General features: G+C 42.4%; 1 protein-coding gene across 1 annotated transcript; it reads left to right on the forward strand.

Moving 5' to 3' along the window:
• The first annotated feature begins 11,720 nt into the window (after positions 1-11,720).
• On the forward strand, positions 11,721-17,990 carry LOC139226470 (doublesex- and mab-3-related transcription factor A1-like). The gene is made up of 2 exons (XM_070857300.1): positions 11,721-12,291; positions 15,439-17,990. Exons 1-2 carry the CDS (start codon positions 11,781-11,783, stop codon positions 16,272-16,274), a joined length of 1,347 nt encoding a protein of 448 aa, XP_070713401.1. The 5' UTR covers positions 11,721-11,780; the 3' UTR covers positions 16,275-17,990.
• Positions 17,991-19,015: the final 1,025 nt, after the last annotated feature.

Raw genomic sequence — 19,015 nt, forward strand, 5'->3', positions numbered from 1 at the left:
TGGGGACAGCATCAAACAAGAAATAAGGGATGCATGCAATAAAGGTACAGCAGTTATCATGGGTGACTTTAATCTATATATTGATTGGACTAACCAAACTGGTAGCAATGCGGTGTAGGAGGATTTCCTGGAGTGTATTAGGGATGGTTTTCTCGACCAATATGTCGAGGAACCAACCAGGGAGCTGGCCATCCTAGACTGGGTGATGTGTAATGAGAAAGGACTAATTAGCAATCTTGTTGTGCGAGACCCCTTGGGGAAGAGTGACCATAACATGGTAGAATTCTTTATTAAGATGGAGAGTGAACAGTTAATTCAGAAACTAGGGTCCTGAACTTAAAAAAAGGTAACTTCGATGGTTTGAGGCGTGAATTTGCTAGAGTAGACTGGCAAATGATACTTAAAGGGGTGACGGTGGATAGGCAATGGCAAACATTTAAAGATCATATGGATGAACTTCAGCAATTGTACATCCCTGTCGAGAGTAAAAATAAAATGGGGAAAGTGGCTCAACCGTGGCTAACAAGGGAAATTAAGGATAGTGTTAAATCCAAGGAAGAGGCATATAAATTGGCCAGAAAAAGCAGCAAACCTGAGGACTGTGAGAAATTTAGAATTCAGCAGAGGAGGACAAAGAGTTTAATTAAGAGGGGAAAAATAGAGTGCGAGAAGAAGCTTGCTGGGAACATAAAAACTGACTGCAAAAGCTTCTATAGATATGTGATGAGAAAAAGATTAGTGAAGACAAACGTAGGTCCCTTGCAGTCGAATTCAGGTGAATTTATAATGACGAACTAAGAAATGGCAGTCCAATTGAACAAATACTTTGGTTCTGTCTTCACAAAGGAAGACACAAATAACCTTCCAAAAGTACTATGGGACCGAGGGTATAGTGAGAAGGAGGAACTGAAGGATATCCTTATTAGGCAGGAAATTGTGTTAGGAAAATTGATGGGATTGAAGGCCAATAAATCCCCGGGGCCTGATAGTCTGCATTCCAGAGTACTTAAGGAAGTGGCTCTAGAAACAGTGGATGCATTGGTGATAATTTTCCAACAGTCCATCGACTCTGAATCAGTTTTTTTGGACTGGAGGGGAGATAATGTAACACCACTTTTTAAAAAGGGAGGGAGAGAGAAATCAGGTAATTATAGACCGGTTAGCCTGACATCAGTGGTGGGGAAAATGTTGGAATCAATTATTAAGGATCAAATAGCAGTGCATTTGGAAAGCATTGACAGGATCGGTTCAAGTCAGCATGGATTCATGAAGGGGAAATCATGCTTGACAAATCTTCTGAATTTTTTTGAGGATGTAACTAGTAGAGTGGACAATGGAGAACCAGTGGATGTGGTGTATTTGGACTTTCAAAAGGCTTTTGACAAAGTCCCACACAAGAGATTGGTGTGCAAAATCAAAGCACATGGTATTGGGGGTAATATACTGATGTGGATAGAGAACCGGTTGGCAGACAGGAAGCAGAGAGTCGGGATAAACGGGTCCTTTTCAGAATGGCAAGCAATGACCAGTGGAGTGCCGCAGGACTAAGTGCTGGGACCCCAGCTCTTTACAATATGCATCAATGATTTGAATGAAGGAATAGAGTGTAATATCTCCAAGTTTGCAGATGACACTAAACTGGGTGGCGTGTGAGCTGTGAGGGGGACGATAAGAGGCTGCAGGGTGACTTAGACAGATTAGGTGAGTGGGCAAATGCATGGCAGATGCAGTATAATGTGAAGAAATGTGAAGTTATCCACTTTGGGGGCAAAAACACGAAGACAGAATATTATCTGAATGGTGGCAGATTAGAAAAAGGGGAGGTGCAACGAGACCTGGATGTCATGGTTCGTCAATCATTGAAAGTTGGCATACAGGTGCAGCAGGCGGTAAAGAAGGCAAATGGTATGTTGGCCTTCATAACTAGGGGATTTGAGTACAGGAGCAGGGAAGTCTTATTGCAGTTGTACAGGGCCTTGGTGAGGCCTCACCTGGAATATTGTGTTCAATTTTGGTCTCCTAATCTAAGGAAGGACATTCTTGCTATTGAGGGAATTCAGCGAAGGTTCACCAGACTGATTCCCGGGATGGCCGGACTGGATCAATTGGACCTTTATACATTGGAGTTTCGAAGGATGATCGGGGATCTCATCGAAACATACAAGATTCTGATGGGACGGGACAGGTTAGATGCGGGTAGATTGTTCCCGATGTTGGGGAAGTCCAGAACCAGGGGACACAGTCTTAGGATAAGGGGTAGGCCATTTTGGACTGAGATGAGGAGAAACTTCTTCACTCAGAGTTGTTAACCTGTGGAATTCCCTGCCGCAGAGAGTTGTTGGTGACAGTTCATTGGATATATTCAAAAAGGAGTTAGATATGGCCCTTATGGCTAAAGGGATCAAGGGGTATGGAGAGAAAGCAGGAAAGGGGTACTGAGGGAATGATCAGCCATGATCTTATTGAAAGGTGGTGCAGGCTCGAAGGGCCGAATGGCCTACTCCTGCACGTATTTTCTTTGTTTCTATTTTTCAATGTATGGAGAAAGAGTCCGATTGAACACTATGAGCTCAACGTAAAGTGTGACCTTAGTCTTTTATTGCAGGTCTCCAAAGTGCCTCTCCAACCTGTGAGGGCTCCTTAAATTATGGGATCCCTTGGGACTCCAGGGGATGAGCCCTCTGGTGGCTGTACAAAGTAAATACAAGTTTACCTACATAACAACACTCCCCCCCAAAGTCAACAGTGTAACTACTTATGTGAGTCGATTTGGGGCCCTTCTTGCCCTGGTTGATCATCTCGATGTGAAAGCTAGTATTGGTGAATCAACTGTTGGGCCCTGCTGGGCTGCTGTGGATGATGGGTTCTGCTTCATGGCCAACTGCAGTGTTGGTTGCCACTGGTGTGTATGTTGGGGTGTCAAGGAAGGTAGGGTCCAAGGTGGGTTGCTCAGGATAGTCCATGAATCTGAGTTTGATTTGGTCCAAGAGTTTCCGGTGAATGAGTCCATTTGAAAGTTTGACCCGAAAAACCCTGCTTCCCTCTTTGGCCACGACAGTGCCGGTAAGCCATTGGGACCTTGTCCATAATTCAATAAAATACTGGATCATTGATTTCAATCTCTCGTGACAGATTTCCGCTATCATGGTATGTACTTTGTTGAAGTCGCCTGCTCTCTACCTGTTCATGTAGATCAGGGTGAACTAACAAGAGCCTTGTCTTAAGTGCTCTTTTCATGAGCAGTTCAGCAGGTGGGATCCCTGTGAGCGAATGGGGTCTCGTGCGGTAGCTAAGCAGGACTTGGGATAGGCGAGTCTGCAGTGAGCCTTCCATTACCCTCTTCAAGCCCTGCTTGATGGTTTGCACTGCTCTCTCTGCCTGACTCTTGGACGCTGGTTTAAACAGGGCAGATGTGACATGTTTGATCACGTTGCGGGTCATGAATTCTTTGAACTCAGCACTGGTAAAACATGGACCATTTTCACTCAACAGGACATCGGGTAGGCCGTGTGTGGCAAACATGGCCTGCCGGCTTTGAGTAGTGGCAGCGGACGTGCTAGCCGTCATTATATCACATTCAATCCATTTGGAGTACGCATCTACAACCACAAGGAACATTTTACCCAAGAACGGGCCTGCATAGTCGACGTGTACCCTAGACCACGACGCATCACATGTTAGTACCAAATGCTTACATGGATCATACAACACAATTAATTTGTTTGAGCATAACAATTTTCTAGCTTTTACAAAGGCATTTTCTTGGCTATTGCCCCATGCCCATTCATCCCCTTTATGCAGTAAGGCGTGCAGTGGTTCTAACAGTGTGCTGAGACCCGTTAAGAAGTTACCAAAGTAGTTCAGGAGTCCTAGAAACGACCACAGCTCCGTCACGTTCTGTGGCCTCGGCGCATTCTCAATTGCCTCCGTCTTCGAATCGGTGGGCCTGATGCCGTCCGCCGCAATTCTTCTCCCCAGGAATTTCACTTCAGGTGTCAGGAAAATGCACTTCGAGCGTTTTAACCTGAGCCCCACGCGGTTGAGTCGACTAAGAACCTCCTCCAGATTCTGCAGATGCTCGACTGTCTCCTGACCTGTAACCAAGATGTCGCCCTGGAAGACCACGGTGCACGGGAAGGATTTCAGTAAGCTTTCCATATTTCTCTGGAATATCGCCGCCACTGATCGAATTCCAAATGAGCATCTGTTATAAATGAAAAGACCTTTGTGCGTGTTGATGCAGGTGAGGCCCTTTGATGATTCCTCCAGTTTCTGCGTCATGTAGGCTGAAGTCAAATCCAGCATCGTGAACATCTTTCCTCCCGCCAGCGTTGCAAAGAGGTCGTCGGACTTTGGTAGTAGGTATTGGTCCTGCAGGGAGAAATGATTGATAGTTACTTTGTAATCATCACAGATTGTGACGGTGCCGTCTCCTTTGAGGACTGGGACAATAGGACTGGCCCACTCGTTGAACTCGATCGGTGAGATGATGCCCTCACTTTGCAGCCGGTCTAGCTCGATCTCTACCCTTTCTCTCATCATGTATGGTACTGCTCTCGCCGATGGATGGGTCGTGCTCCGGGAATTATGTGGATCTGCACTTTTGCTCCTTGGAATTTCCCGATGCCTGGTTCGAACAGTGAAAGAAACTTGTTTAAGACTTGGGCACACAAAGTGTCCTCAGCGGGTGATAGCGCTCCAACATCATCGCAGTTCCAGCGTATCTTTCCCAGCCAGCTCCTGCCGAGCAGCATGGGACCAGCGCCCGGTACCACCCAGAGTGGTAGCTTGTGCACCGCTCCATCGTGGAAGACCTTTACGGTGGCACTGCCGATTACGGGAATCAGTTCCTTTGTGTAAGTTCTTAGTTTCGTGCGAATTGGAGTTAAGACTGGCCTTGAGGCCCTGCTGCACCACAATTTCTCGAAAATCATTTTGCCCATGATGAACTGGCTTGCACCCGTGTCCAGCTCCATTGACCCTGGGAGTCCATTTCGTTCAACATTCAGCATTATCGGGGGACAATTTGTGGTGACTGTGTTCACCCCATGTACCTCTGCCTCCTCGGTCTGAGGCTCTGGTTCAGCGTAATCCTCCATGGATCTGTCCTCCTCTGCAACATGGTGGTTTGCAGGTTTAACATGATCTGCAGCTCGCCGGCACATATGTTGGAGGTGTCCCATTGTTCCACAGCCCTTGCAAACGCACCCTTTGAATCAGCATGAATGGACATGCTGATCAACCCCGCAGCGCCAGAAAGTTGTTAATGGCCCTGCATTCATCACCCTTGATGTTGGACTCTGAGACATCTGCGGACGTGCAGCTGCAGGCATGTGTGACCTGCCTGTATGTTGCGATTCGAAAACAACATCACTTTGTTCACAGTACTTGTAGCAGCACTTGTGTGCTGAGAAATTTGCTTAGTATTGTCACTGGTGGCAATGAACGCCTGGGCTATCGCTATAGCCTTACTCAAGGTTGGGGTTTCTACAGTCAAAAGTTTGCAAAGTATGGTTTCATGGCCAATGCCAAGTACAAAAAAGTCTCTGAGCATGTGCTCCAAATGTCCTTCAAATTCACAATGTCTTAGCTCGGCGACATAACTCACCACTTCCTGGCCTTCAGACCTTTTGTAGAACCGGTACCTCGCCATCAGAATGCTTTCCTTCGGGTTCAAATGCTCTTGGACCAGTGTGCACAAATCATCATACGATTTCTCCGTGGGTTTTGCTGGAGTGAGCAGATTATTCATGAGGCCATACTTTGGTGCCCCACAGATGGTGAGGAGGATCACCCTTCGTCTGGCAGCGTTCTCTTCTCCGCCTAGCTCGTTGGCTACGAAGTATTGGTCGATTCACTCCACAAAAGTTTCCCAATCATCTCCCTCCAGGATGCCCACTGTTCTCTGCATCTTTGGGTTCGCTATCTGTATCTCATCACCAATTGTTATGTATGGAGATAGAGTCAGACTGAACACTGTGAGCTCAAAGTAAAGTGTGACAGTCTTTTATTGCAGGTCTCCAGAGTGCATCTCCAACCTGTGAGGCCTCCTTAAATACCTGTGCTCCCAAGGGATTATGGGTTCCTTTGGGACTCCAGGGGATGAGCCCTCTGGTGGCTGTACAGAGTAAATACAAGTTTACATATTCAACAGTTATGGCCATACATGTATACAGGCAAGCATAGAGCTCTCTCCCAAGGACAATTAAAGTTCCAACCTGGTAGAGGCCAGGCAATGTAAACAATGTAAATCTGGCTTTAAGTTAAGGATGTTGATTCAACAACTTGATATTTATTTTGAGCCAGTTTTGGAGGGTCAAAAATCAATTGGCCCCATACTAACAGCATCCCACTGTTCCCTCCACTGCCCTCTGATTCCAGAGTAAGCCCTGAATTTTCTGGGATAGTGGCAAAAGTATATGTGTGATCAACCCGATGGGGAAAATATATCTTTATGCAATGCAAAAAGTCTGCACAGCATAAAAATGACTTGAACAGCTTATTACATACACGCCACCTATGCATTAACTCCATGTTAAAAAAATAATTTGCTTCATAAGTATAAGGGTTGAAAACTTGCAACCAGCAGACCTTGCCCTCAATTCAGCAGAATACAAAATACATGCTCCTGTAAAAGCACAAATTTTATTATTGATTGTACATATCTAGGAGTTAAATGTTCTCCCATGCAATAACTACAGAAAATGTTATTAAAAAGAATCGTATTGATTCACATTCATTACATAGTCATTATTTTGTCCAGTCAAGCAAGCAATATTTGATCAAATAGTACAGAGCCCCATCATGTGTTATTTCCAGCAGCAATATCATATAAAACCTTTGTAACTCCCATTCTGATAGTTGTGTGAAATGTTGTTTTCCAATTAACTGCTTTTGTCAAGAACTGACAGTCATAAACTACAGGAGCAAATAGTTTCCATATCATAATCACTCCGCATTAATTTACAGCATAGGTACTTTATACTCGACTGGATGGATAAAAGTGGAAACGCATTGTGATGAGATAACCCTACATTAATAGTTTTGTGGTATTTAGTTAAGACTGAACACATGAAGGCTGACACACTGTTGTTTTCGTGGTTTCTCTAGCGAAGTTTTCACTTAAACTGTTGTGAACAAATAGACTGCCGTTGCGTATAATCTGTTAAATACAAAACAAATAAACAGTATGTCCGTTAAGAATATATTTTGATAAAACAGCGACATTCTCAACATGTTTTATTTCAGTTTGCGCTATAGTATCGCTGCAAACATTGGATTTACTATGGAAAGGAAATACTATCATGGCGACTCTATGGGATACGTGAAAGAAAATAATGCATTTGCCTCATATTCCTGACTGTGTATTTTTTGGTAAATGCCTAGTTATTATATCATGGCTTTATTGTTTACAACTTCTATAGTGTCGCTGTGCTCCGAGGTGTGATAATTGCATGTTTTATCTGGGAGACAGCATTAATAATTAAAATTGTGAATGGAGTAGAGAGCCTGTGTTCATTAAAGAGTAACTCATGCATGCGAGGATTACTCCATTATAAAGATTTTTTTTAATCATGTGATCTAAATAGTCCTAAGAATCGAACAGCAAGAGTTTTATCAACTGACGAAGAAGGAAATCTATAGAACATGTGGGAACCTGCACCATTAATTGTTAATGACACTCTACCTGCTGGTTAAACAAATACAGCTTAGTAAACAGAATAAGGATTGCACTACTGATAAATAGAGACATTCCTTTAATCCTTCCAGTTTGGTAATGTATATTGGTCCGCTTACTTAATTCATAGCGCAACCTATAGATGCAGTAAAAGGCAATCATGATCTAAAGGGGTATTGTGTCGGTGCTGACTGCTGTTACCAAAATTATTCAAATAAAAGGTCTGATTCTAACTAGCTAGCGACTGTAACTCTAACACTAAGAAAATATATTGTGTTTATTGCTCTATGCATGTTTTGCTATATAAAAAGATTTAAAAGCATAAATTAGATGAAACTGAATTTGACACTGCTTTGTGTTAAATTCAGTAATCTAGTATCTTCAAAACGCCGTTTTTTGCTTTGAATATCCTGCTTCCAATTGCCCACCTCCCCCCGCCCCACTCATAATGATCACGATATAAGATAGAATTTATCGTGCGCAGAACTGTGAACGTGTTTGAGCTGCACTATTGAAACCAGCGCCACATGCTCTCTTCGACCATGGAAACAGCATCGACCTCGCTGCAATTTAATTGAGGAGATTATTATTACATATTGTTGCTTTGCTTAAAAGACAGTGGACGGCTTGAAAACGAGAAGTGTTCACCAATATCTTAAACTACAACCGTTTTATCATGATTAATCTGAACCCTTTTATTGTCGCAATTTGTTCATCTGAAGCATAGAAAGGTATAGCGCAGGAGGAGTCCATTCGGGCCATCGTGCCCGTACCGGCTCTTTGAAGTTTTAACCTTGGAGAAAAGATTGTATTTTGCAGCTTTTAAACATGTACGTTTCCACAATAACTACATGTTTTTAAAATCCACGACTGATTCTCATGGAGTGCAAATAAAGTTCATAAATAACGCACAGTTACAAATGACAGTATTATTTGAATAATCTAGAAATGACCACGTTCGTGCGTGCGAGGAGCAGCTATGCAGTCTTCCAAACATTAAGATTACAGTGTGACCTTTCCTTGTTTTTTTCATATATTGGATCAGATTCCACTCGAACGCGATATAAAATGCCCTTGGCTGGAGGTTTTGCAATTAGATCGTTTTCGTTTGAAAAAGTGGTTATATTTAATTACAGTCATCAATTGACTAAAAGGTTTTTCTTCTGAATCAGCTCGATTACAGAACACGCCGACTGATTCTTAAATGGAGAAAATATACCTGAAATAGTGTGGAAGTAACAGGAGCAGGAACGCTGCAGTGCTGCAGAAATTGTATACACATGATATAAATGTAAAGCGGAAATGTGCATGAAAAATATAATTATCTAATCTTGAGGGTGTTGGAAAGGATTCTTTGAGGCTGGTGATCATACGCAGGCGTAGTCGGTTCATGCATGTGTTTTTTTTTAATTTCCTAGGTTGTTTCCTAGGGTATTGAGAATTAAATGTACAACATAAATTTACATCAGATGGTATACGTCAGAGGGTTAAAACTTTAAAGAGCCGGCACAGGCACGATGGGCCGAATGGACTCCTCCTGCGCTGTACCATACTATGATTCAGATGAACAAATTGCGGTATTAATGGTTCAAAGCAATTATAATTAAAAAAAACAAAAAATGTATTCATGGTTGCAACTTAGCATTCGTTCCTGGGCTTTTAAAATATATGTTATATACACACACGTATGCAAAAAAAGGAGACAATCTCCACCATCTTCTTGCACTGTAACCATTCCAATTACACCCAGTTCAACAAATAAGACAATCACATTCATTGACACTACAAGAGGTGGACGATTTAAGCCAAAGCTTTGCAGTAGTTTGATTTCTTATAGGGCTATAATCAACTGAACTCAATTTTATCCCAGCAAATACAAGACAAGAGAACTGACACTGGCGGTGTGCAATTCAGTCAGTTATTAATAACGTTTAGTTTACGCCATACTTGTAGTTAATTTCTATTATGCCAAAGTTTGAATAATGCCCTTACCGAGGCTTTTGTTTTGGATTAAACAAGACTTCCTAAGTCTCGGCCTCTTAAGGTCATTTAAATACAGCATTTAGTCACTTTATATCTACGTAGATCAGCCTTTTTTTTTAAATCAAAAGGTCTGAATAGATAGTTATTTAATCATTTTGAGGAACCCACCTCTAAACTGAAGAAAGGGCACTTTTAATCCCGCATTTTTGCACAAAGCCTCACAAAACAGGTGCGTGTGTGTCGAGAGCTGGTTAACTTTTTCATTTCAAGCTGCTTCGATAAATTGACATTGACATAATTTGATTAAATTATATTTGATGTTAAAACGTTTGCTTCCTTTTGTATTTTAACCAGTTTATACCAGAGATGTCAGACAATTTTATGAAAAATGTCTAACTCGTATTGCAAAAATTGTAAATTGTGGAAACAGGACCTTTAAATTAATTTAAATGTAAAATAAGCTAAAAGTGCCCGGATTATTGTGTGATGAACCCAGCTATTTTCACAAGCGACATTGCCACGTGAAATGATTTATACGCCTCAGCAGGAACGCTTACGATCGTTAATATGTAATATCACACCTCCAGCAATGTCTCAAGTTGCAACTAGGCGACGATGTAAAATGTTCACCAATATCAAATATTAACAAACGTTAGCTGTTGCAACTTTGCATCAATGTGCCTAGGATTAAATTTCTAAATTGTACCCTTTGGTTGAAATTCGGCAGTGGTCTGGCAAGATTACGTGTTCCTAACTTTCAAGCATAATGATAATTGCGGATGTTTATTTTACAATGTATTGGAAATGATTCTGTGCATCGACGGTCCATTATTGCATTAAGTATTATTTTGTATTCAGTGAAAACTTGGCAACTAAATAGAGAAATCAAACATAATTTTATTTTGGCCTGCTTGTAAAATACTTCAAAATGCAAAAACAGACAAAACAGGCTCTCTCCAAAACTGGTTCTTTATAGATGTGCATATTCAGGACAATTGCGCTCGAAGACGTGCAAATATATTCGGCAGAACTTAAAAACGGAGTTGCGCGCGAATTAGGTTAGGAAACTATTGCAAGACCCACAATGATCTGTCTTTATGTAACGGTATATTGAAACATTTATGTACCCCTGAAAAACTATGGCTCAGAAGCAAATTAAGTAAAAATAGAATTAAAATACTTCGAATGCTGGAATAAAAGGTTATGGAACTGAAACGTTAACTGTTTCTGTCTTGATTAGTGTTTTCAGCATTTTCTGCTTTTAGTCAAGTAAAAACAGATTGCATTAAATCGTGATAATAATTTACTATTGTGAAGGTTATTTTACATCTTGATGCAAAAGTACCACCGACGTCAGTTTCATCTGGGGCAGCGGCCCATGTGACTCAGCCAGAAGCTGTCAATGACGGGAGGGGGGGGAGCGCTTCCATTGGTGCTGAACTCGAGCCAATCGGAGAAGGCTCGCACCGCTTGGTCCCCGCCCCCGCAGCGGGTGATTGACAGCCAGCTGGAGGCACGCGGGCGGCAATCAGGGCCCGTCCAGTGTCAACTATTGATCATTTGCAGTGTCCGTCTGCCTCATCAACATTGCACTTGGACACAGATTGCGGGAGTTCAAGAGCAGCCGCATCTCGCCACCGCAACTCGCAGCCAAATCCCAGTAAACTGCAGATAGCAGCGCGCTCACACCCGCCGCTTCCTTTTCGCGTTTGAAAGATAGTTTTTTTTTGGTGTGGCAAAAACACGACTTGCAGCTTTGTTATAAAGTCAAGTTTGCGGCGATCCAAAGATAGCATTTTGATTTTGTTGATAAAAGGTCTCGGTTAGATTTTACTGATCTACAATCATTTACAACACGCCACATTGCTTGTGATGCGAGAAAGTGCCGGGCTGCTGACTGGCGCTTCACGAGGGATGCAATAACTGGTTTGCAAATCATTTCCAGCAGCGTCCGTGCAAATTCTGGTGTGATTGCTAAAGCATGCGTGTTTGCTTTTTGGAGAGCCCCGCGGTAAGAGCAACTTTCTGTTAATAGAAACAAGTCACTTGCCAATAATATTGCCCATGTGCTGAGCTGCTGGCTGTGGGCAGAGCTCAGTTTGCAGCGACCACATTGACGATGGATGGCCGAGCGTCGCTGCCCTCCGCCCCGCTGCCGGGTCCCTGCGCGCCGCCCAGCCCTGCCGCCGTGCCCATTTCATTGGCGGGCACCAGCTCCCTGCTACGGCCGCCGGTGCTGCTGCTCCGCGCCGCAGCCGCCGCTGCCGCCGCCGCCGCCGAGCGTTACCCCCGCACCCCCAAGTGCGCCCGCTGCCGGAACCACGGCGTGGTGTCGGCGCTCAAGGGCCACAAGCGCTTCTGCCGCTGGAGGGACTGCATGTGCGCCAAGTGCATGCTGATCGCCGAGCGCCAGCGGGTCATGGCCGCGCAGGTCGCTCTCCGGCGCCAGCAGGCGCAGGAAGAGAACGAGGCCCGGGAGCTGCAGTTCATGTACGCCGGAGGAGGGGCCGCCGAAGCCGGCCTGGCCATGGCAGCGGCGGCCGCGGCGGCGAGCGGCCTCATCCCGGTATCGAGGGCCGTCTCGACGCCTTACGAGATCTTCGCAGCTGAGTGCCAGAAGCAGAAGGAAGGTAAGCCAACAACTGCAAACCCGGGCTTTAAATGCTCAGCCAAAGTATAAACAGCTCTATTAGAAATCGGTCCAATTCCCGCTGTTTAACGGTTGACGATTTCTGCAATAATTACTTGGCGGTGATTCTGTTTTGTTTTGTATGCATTTTTCACACTCTTATCGATACCGTTCACATCAGATGTATTTGGCTTAACGTGCTATTTGAATGAGGCGGATTGAGTGCTCTGGATCAATATTGATTATGCAATTAGAATTTATTTTTACTCCTGTTATTAGTTTAATATCTCTAACCATAAATCCGAAATTCATTCCTCGACCCGAGTTGTGGTTACTGGCAAAGCCCCACTGCTTACTTGATGGGCCGTCGTCTGAATATGTAATTTATCACTGTAAAAACAGCCCGGGGAGAGTGTATCATTTGTGTACGTTTAGATTATGAACTGTATTGTCATGGAAAGAACGGTTTCACGTGTTAAGTTTCATAAATTGTCTATTAATGGAAATTTCCGCCTGAAAAACAACGTTTTCCAATATCAAAACTTTTTGTGATACGAAAATCTGCATGAGATCTGCATCCGTTTCCTTGCCTGAACATTCGAGTCACAACTGTCAGTATCTCGTAATCGTCCCAACAGTAACACATTCATTATCTGAATATCCAAATCTCTGATAAGGTCTCGGTGCATTTCACAAACGAACGTTGTAAATGGGCAATGATCTTTCTGATCTTCCCCCAAAAGGAATGTGGTAAAATTGAAATAAGGACTGCGACATTGCCACAATTGATTGTTTTGAATTTAGGGAGCAGTAATTTCTACCTGGCCATATTTCAGCGAGAGGCGATATGAGTAAAGTTGATTGGTCCAATTTAACCGTGAGACATTCCACGTTTCAGTCAAATGCTCACTTTACCAGGGTTAAATCTTTCCACACCAAGAATGAGCAAGTTTAAGTGATTTTGACTGGAAGACTGTAAACGTAGAAATAACAGAGAAGTTTCCAGTTCATTTCAGATGTGTTTGACTCTCCCTCATAGCTAAGTAATTCGTTGTTAATGTTACAACATTTTCATAAGGGAACGGGTAAAACGTGAGATTTGCAATCTCGAACAATGCTGTGTTTACTCTGGCACTCGTTATGCCATCTCTAAAAATCCGACTTTAATTTGATTTACAACAACACTCGGTTGCAGCCTTTATAGGGGGAATTAGCACCAGTTTATTTAAATATAAGTTAGTATTCAGCAAATACACAATTTTATTCAAAAATTGTCAAACCAGAAAGGTAGTGGGTGAATTTAGATTGTTCAAATGTAGACGTTTAAAATAAGAAATGCGCACGACTTTACTAAGTCAGTGAATTGTAACTTCTAATCGCTTGTATTAAACTCGTTTATGGAGGCGAACCCGCATTTTTCAGTAAGATGGACTTTATATTTGGTGAATATAAGACGTGGGAAATGTACTCTATTCTTCTCTATTACCACGATTGGATTGTGACATTAACCGGAGGTTATTATCCCAATCTGATGGTAAACGGATATTGTCTTGAGTGACATAAAAATAATGTTCCATGTACTCGATCCGTCCAGACTTGTAGAAACTTTTTTTTATTGAATGTTTTAATATTGGGTTAATGCAGAGCAGAAAAGTGCAATTATATAGACATTTCAATTTATTTTAACGTATAAAATAACACTCAATCAAGCCAACTTTCTGTGGACGAATTGTCGTGTGTTTGGGGTCAAGAGAAGGATTATTCCTGGATCTTCTAAAATTATAATTCAAGACAAAACTTGAGTACACAATAAAAAAGTTCTTATCTAATGTTTTAAAGTAAATGTGTGCGCATTGGTGGGCGGAGAAGGGGCGTCATATGAACTGACGTGTCTTGCACATTCAGCGCCACCGCATGTATATATATGTGTATAAAGTAAACGAGACGATATTAGATCGAGATAGAATTGGATGCGCTGGCAAAGGATAAAGTTAGAATAGTATCCTTGTCGTGGTAGGCCTGTAAAATATTTAGGAGCTGAGCGTTGTACAGAACTTACAGAAATAAAATGGTGGCTGTGCTGTGCGGACATTCAACTGTTTTGAAGAGATTCCAAAAAGGAAATTTGTCTTTCAGTACGCTATACAGCGAAAAACCGGTTCCCTATATTTCGACTGCTGGTAAGAGGCAGTCTATAGTTAAAAAAGAAATTGCAACTCAATAAACAATCAGATCACATTGCCATCATTGCTATATATGGATATTTTATGCAGCATATATATCAAAATAACCGTTTTAAATTGACAAACGTTGGCAATACATCGATGGATTCAGTAAATGAACCAGGAAATCTCTGAATCCTCCAATGGTAATACTTTATTGGGCACATCAAAAACAGTAAGATGCTCCCGGGAGAACACGTTAACTCCTCTGAACACGACATACAAGACAAGTTAAAAATATGATATGAAACGCGCTTAATTTCTAAATTAGGGAAGGCTGTAATTAAACTGAACTTTTAAAGTCCCTTTTAGGGATTAGGCCAAGCGGAAGACTACTGAGCGGATGGTCTTTAATATTGATATCAGACCTCGGAACAAAATTTTTTTTAACAAAACATAATCTGAAGTATTCATTCAACCAATTTTAAATCAACGATATGATAGTAACACGGGGTATTAAAACACATGCTTTGGAATGAACGTCTGTAGTAAATTATTTCAATTTGGACATGAACACAAACTATCGAAGGAGAGCCTATAATTCATGCACTTCTCAGATGTGTTATTTTGTAACATACATTCATTCTGATATAACAGAAATTCTTCTTTGATACAATTAATGCAAAGCAGCGAATGGGACAGGAGAGACAAAGCCCCGGCTGTGGGTTATATTTTGTGAATGTGGCCTATGGTTGTTTTTATATTTTGCCTATTAGCCCATATTTTTCATTCAGTGTTACTGATTAATTAAAAAAAATACAAAGGTATAGTTCTCGATTACATTTAAAACGATATATGTAGTTGCTTTACTGATTTATGTGTATTACATTTGTAATTTTAGTTTCCAATAAAAGTAAGGTAAGGTTTCCATTAATCTGTCACCTTTGGCTTATGTGCCTAGTCTGAATGTTTCTGTTTGTTTATAGGACAAAAGAGCCCAAAATACGAACTATTCTACAACGGTTCGATGAGCCGATCGGTTCTGCAGCCTTCGCATTCTCTCGCTTCAGAGACTGGAGGGTCGGACGTCAATCTCAGGGATAAAGCAGGAAATCTCGAAGCTTTGGAGAACGACTCGGCCCAGTTTTCACCTTCCCCGGACCCTCCATCGGAAGACGCTGACAGCCCTCGCTCAGTGACTCCTTCCGATATTGAGTCAGGCAGCGAATGTGATAAACCCAAGGAGTTGGCGAAAGTCATGGCCAACCTGCCTGGCTCTTCCTCAAACCACAGGGCGCCCATTGATATCCTCACCAAAGTCTTCCCCAACCATACGCGCGACAAACTAGAGTGCATCCTGGCAAACTGCAAAGGAGACGTGGTCCAAGCCATCGAGCAGGTATTGAACGGGAAGGAACAAAAGGAACAGGTCAAAGATGTTGAGTGCACAGTGCCCGATGTTGGTGAGCTCCAGCGCGCTTCACACTTTACCTTAGCGGGGCTTTCTGGCAGTTCCATCGGGACAAAGTCCGCCTTCTCTCCCCTGCAATCCAGCGCAGTTTTCGGAGGCCCCGCAAATCTGTACGGATTGAACCCCAGGCTGGGCATCAACCCACTCCGACTGGCCTACTCGAGCCCCGGCCGAGGGCTCCCAACCTTCATGTCACCTTATGTCACTTCTGGACTGATGCCAACTTTGCCATTTCGCCCGCAAATGGACTATTCCTTTCCGGGCATCGTGAGGGACATTCCATATTTCCAGAACAAAGAGTCACTCTGCTCGGGTGGATTGTACTCCCGAATGAATCCAGAAAAACAGTGACTCTGAGACCCGTGAGACAAGCTGATTTTGAGGCAAAGCACATCATTGAATATAACACTCTGAATATGCAGAACGTTTTAAATAAAAATAAAACCGAATGGTTAGATGATTATGAACTGATTCGTTCCACATTGCCAACAGTTTGCTGAACGGATCTACTGACTATCAACATTGTTATTTTGATATTTTTTTTAATTATTGCGGCTAACAACATTGTACTGAACAGATTGGAAAAATACAGCCTTGGGTTACAGAAATGCCAGTGAGAATGATAAGCGCACGCAATCTGTGTTTCGTCTCGTTAACTGCCCTCAAAGTAATGAGAGAAGAGTTGGAATGGGGTTAAGGTAACGGGCCTGAGCATGTAGATTATTTCCTGTCAGGCAGCAGGTTTGAACATTGGCCGAATAAGGAATCCGCCTTAAAGAAACTTACATAGGCTTTACAGTATTCCCCGTTTGAACATCAGAACATAAGAAATAGGAGCAGGAGTAGGCCATATGGCCCCTGGAGCCTGCTCCGCCAGGTGTTTAGGAAAGAGTGAGACAGGCTGGGAAATCCGTCCAATTCCATCAGTAAGTGAACCGTCTTTTCTCGGGGGCCTTTCGGTCTTGGCTGCAACTGTGCTTCAGACTAAATAAATACAACACAAAAGTAAAATATTGCGGATGCTGGAAATACATTTCATGACTCCGAAGACCAGACACTGAGGACTCTCTAATAGTTAGTGCGCAAGTTCCCTCACACTGTTTATCCCATGTAACACTTAGTAAAACAAAACGAGGGCCCAAAAGGAAATACGGTTGAAAACAAAACGGCAAATTCCTTAATCACGAAATCTGATAATATTTACTGTGCTGCTTTAGCTAAAATACAGGGAGTACTGTAGAACCAGATTAGTTTTAATCTGGCATTTTAGTGCCTACTGTCAGCTCTGATTCGCTTAAACCGGCGCTCAATCCTCCTCTCACATTGCTTCGTGGATTACTGTTTTATCACATTACATATACAAATGTATTTCAAAACAAAGGTACACATTTCCGTTGTCCAGGAAATGAGCTCCTGTGCGGAAGTGGAGGAGCTCTTGACTCGAATCTCCATGATCAAACTGTGTGCATTAAAGTGCCTTGTTTCACCTTATTAAAGCTGGAAAAGTTAAGTGTTCGTGGCGTTTGAAAACCTTTCAGTTTTCCCAACAACTTGAAGTGCTTATAGTGGAATGAGACAAATGCCTCCAAGAAACTGTTTCCGATCCACCAACTGAAACCCAGAGAAGAAAGGCGCTGTCTTTGGACAAAATGAATCTTACTCGTCTAAACGGGAAGGCGTACCAGACACTTTTGTTTGGGAAGGGAGAAGAATCATGCCTTTATTTTTTATCACGATGACGCTGCGTACAACGAACATAATGCTGCATTGTAACAGGATTTACATTAATAAAACAAGAAATCCCAAGCACTTTTTCGCGGAAGTACGGCCTCTTTAAAATAGTTAACCGTGACCAGGCCACACTGCAGGCTGTCCGTCCACACATTCAAAAACGGTTAAGCAACGAGCACAAACTGATCCTAAAAGGACGGACTTTTGCAGCAAGCAGCTTACTTTTCGAGGTTGGGTTACCGTGAATCAGGCAGCTGTCGTATATTTTTGCATACTGATGTTCCAAGTTAAATGTTATTAAGAACAGAGGCCTTATGGTTGTAAACAAGAAACAAAATAAACCCTTAAAAAATAAGCAGCCTTTATTTTCGTTCCTATGATGTGGCGGAAGCGTACTGTAATTTCTGTTTTATTCCTGTTGATGTGCGTTCCTTGCCGAGGGAGGGTTAATTGTAAGGTCTGGATGCCTATTTAAGACGAACAACAAGATTAGCTTTAACAAAAAATACATACAATTAGCTTTTAACTACATTTCAAATGTACCTTGTTGGCTGTAAAGCGCGTTGGGACGTCCTGAGATCGAGAAAGGAGCTATATAAATACAAGTCTTTCTTTAAAGTTGACTGTGAGAATGGACAGATAATCGTGGCTCATACGTCATTGCCACATCTTAACACGTTAAGGCCAGTTAAGGAATATTTTCTTCTGCTCGCTCTAATTAACAAATAAGTAGATTTCAGCAAAAAAAGAGTTGCATTTATATAGCGACTTTCAAGACCTCCCAAAGCGCTTTACAGCCAATGAAGCACTTTTGAAGTGTAGTCACTGTTGTAATGTAGGAAATGCAGTCTCACAAACAACAATGTGATAATGACCAGATAATCTGTTCTGGTGATGCTGGTTGAGGGATAAATATTGACCAGGACACCAGGGAGAATTCAACTGCTCGTCTTCAAAATAGTGCCATGGAATCTTTCGGATCCACCTGAGGTAGCAGATGGGGCCTCCGTTTAACATGTCATCTGAAAGACAGCATCTCAGATAGTGCTGTACTGGAAATGTCTGCCTAGATTATGTGCTCAAGTCTCTGGAGTCAAGCAGCATTGTTCATTAATTTGCATATACGTTATTCATTCAGAGGGGTCAGAGGAAAATGCTATGAAGTCAGAAAACCACTATAGCTTACTATTGGCAATTATTTTGGAGATAGGCCTTGTAATGGTATAAGAAAAAGTTTGTAAGGAAGCATACTCCCTACATTGCTTTATTTAACAGAAACATTGTTAAAGCTAATCTTGTTGTTCATCTTAAAGAATAGTAGACATCCAGAGCTCCTTACAATTAACCCTCCCTCTGCAAGG

This window comes from Pristiophorus japonicus, chromosome 1 (assembly GCF_044704955.1).
Source record: "Pristiophorus japonicus isolate sPriJap1 chromosome 1, sPriJap1.hap1, whole genome shotgun sequence".
NCBI lineage: Eukaryota > Metazoa > Chordata > Chondrichthyes > Pristiophoridae > Pristiophorus > Pristiophorus japonicus.

What these genes read in the sequence shown, in the direction of transcription:
- LOC139226470 (XM_070857300.1), top strand. Translation starts at nt 11,781, where the DNA reads ATGGATGGCCGAGCGTCGCTGCCCTCCGCCCCGCTGCCGGGTCCCTGC. An exon ending in GTGCCAGAAGCAGAAGGAAG is followed by an intron (nt 12,292 to 15,438) that starts GTAAGCCAACAA and finishes GTTTGTTTATAG; the next exon opens with GACAAAAGAGCCCAAAATAC.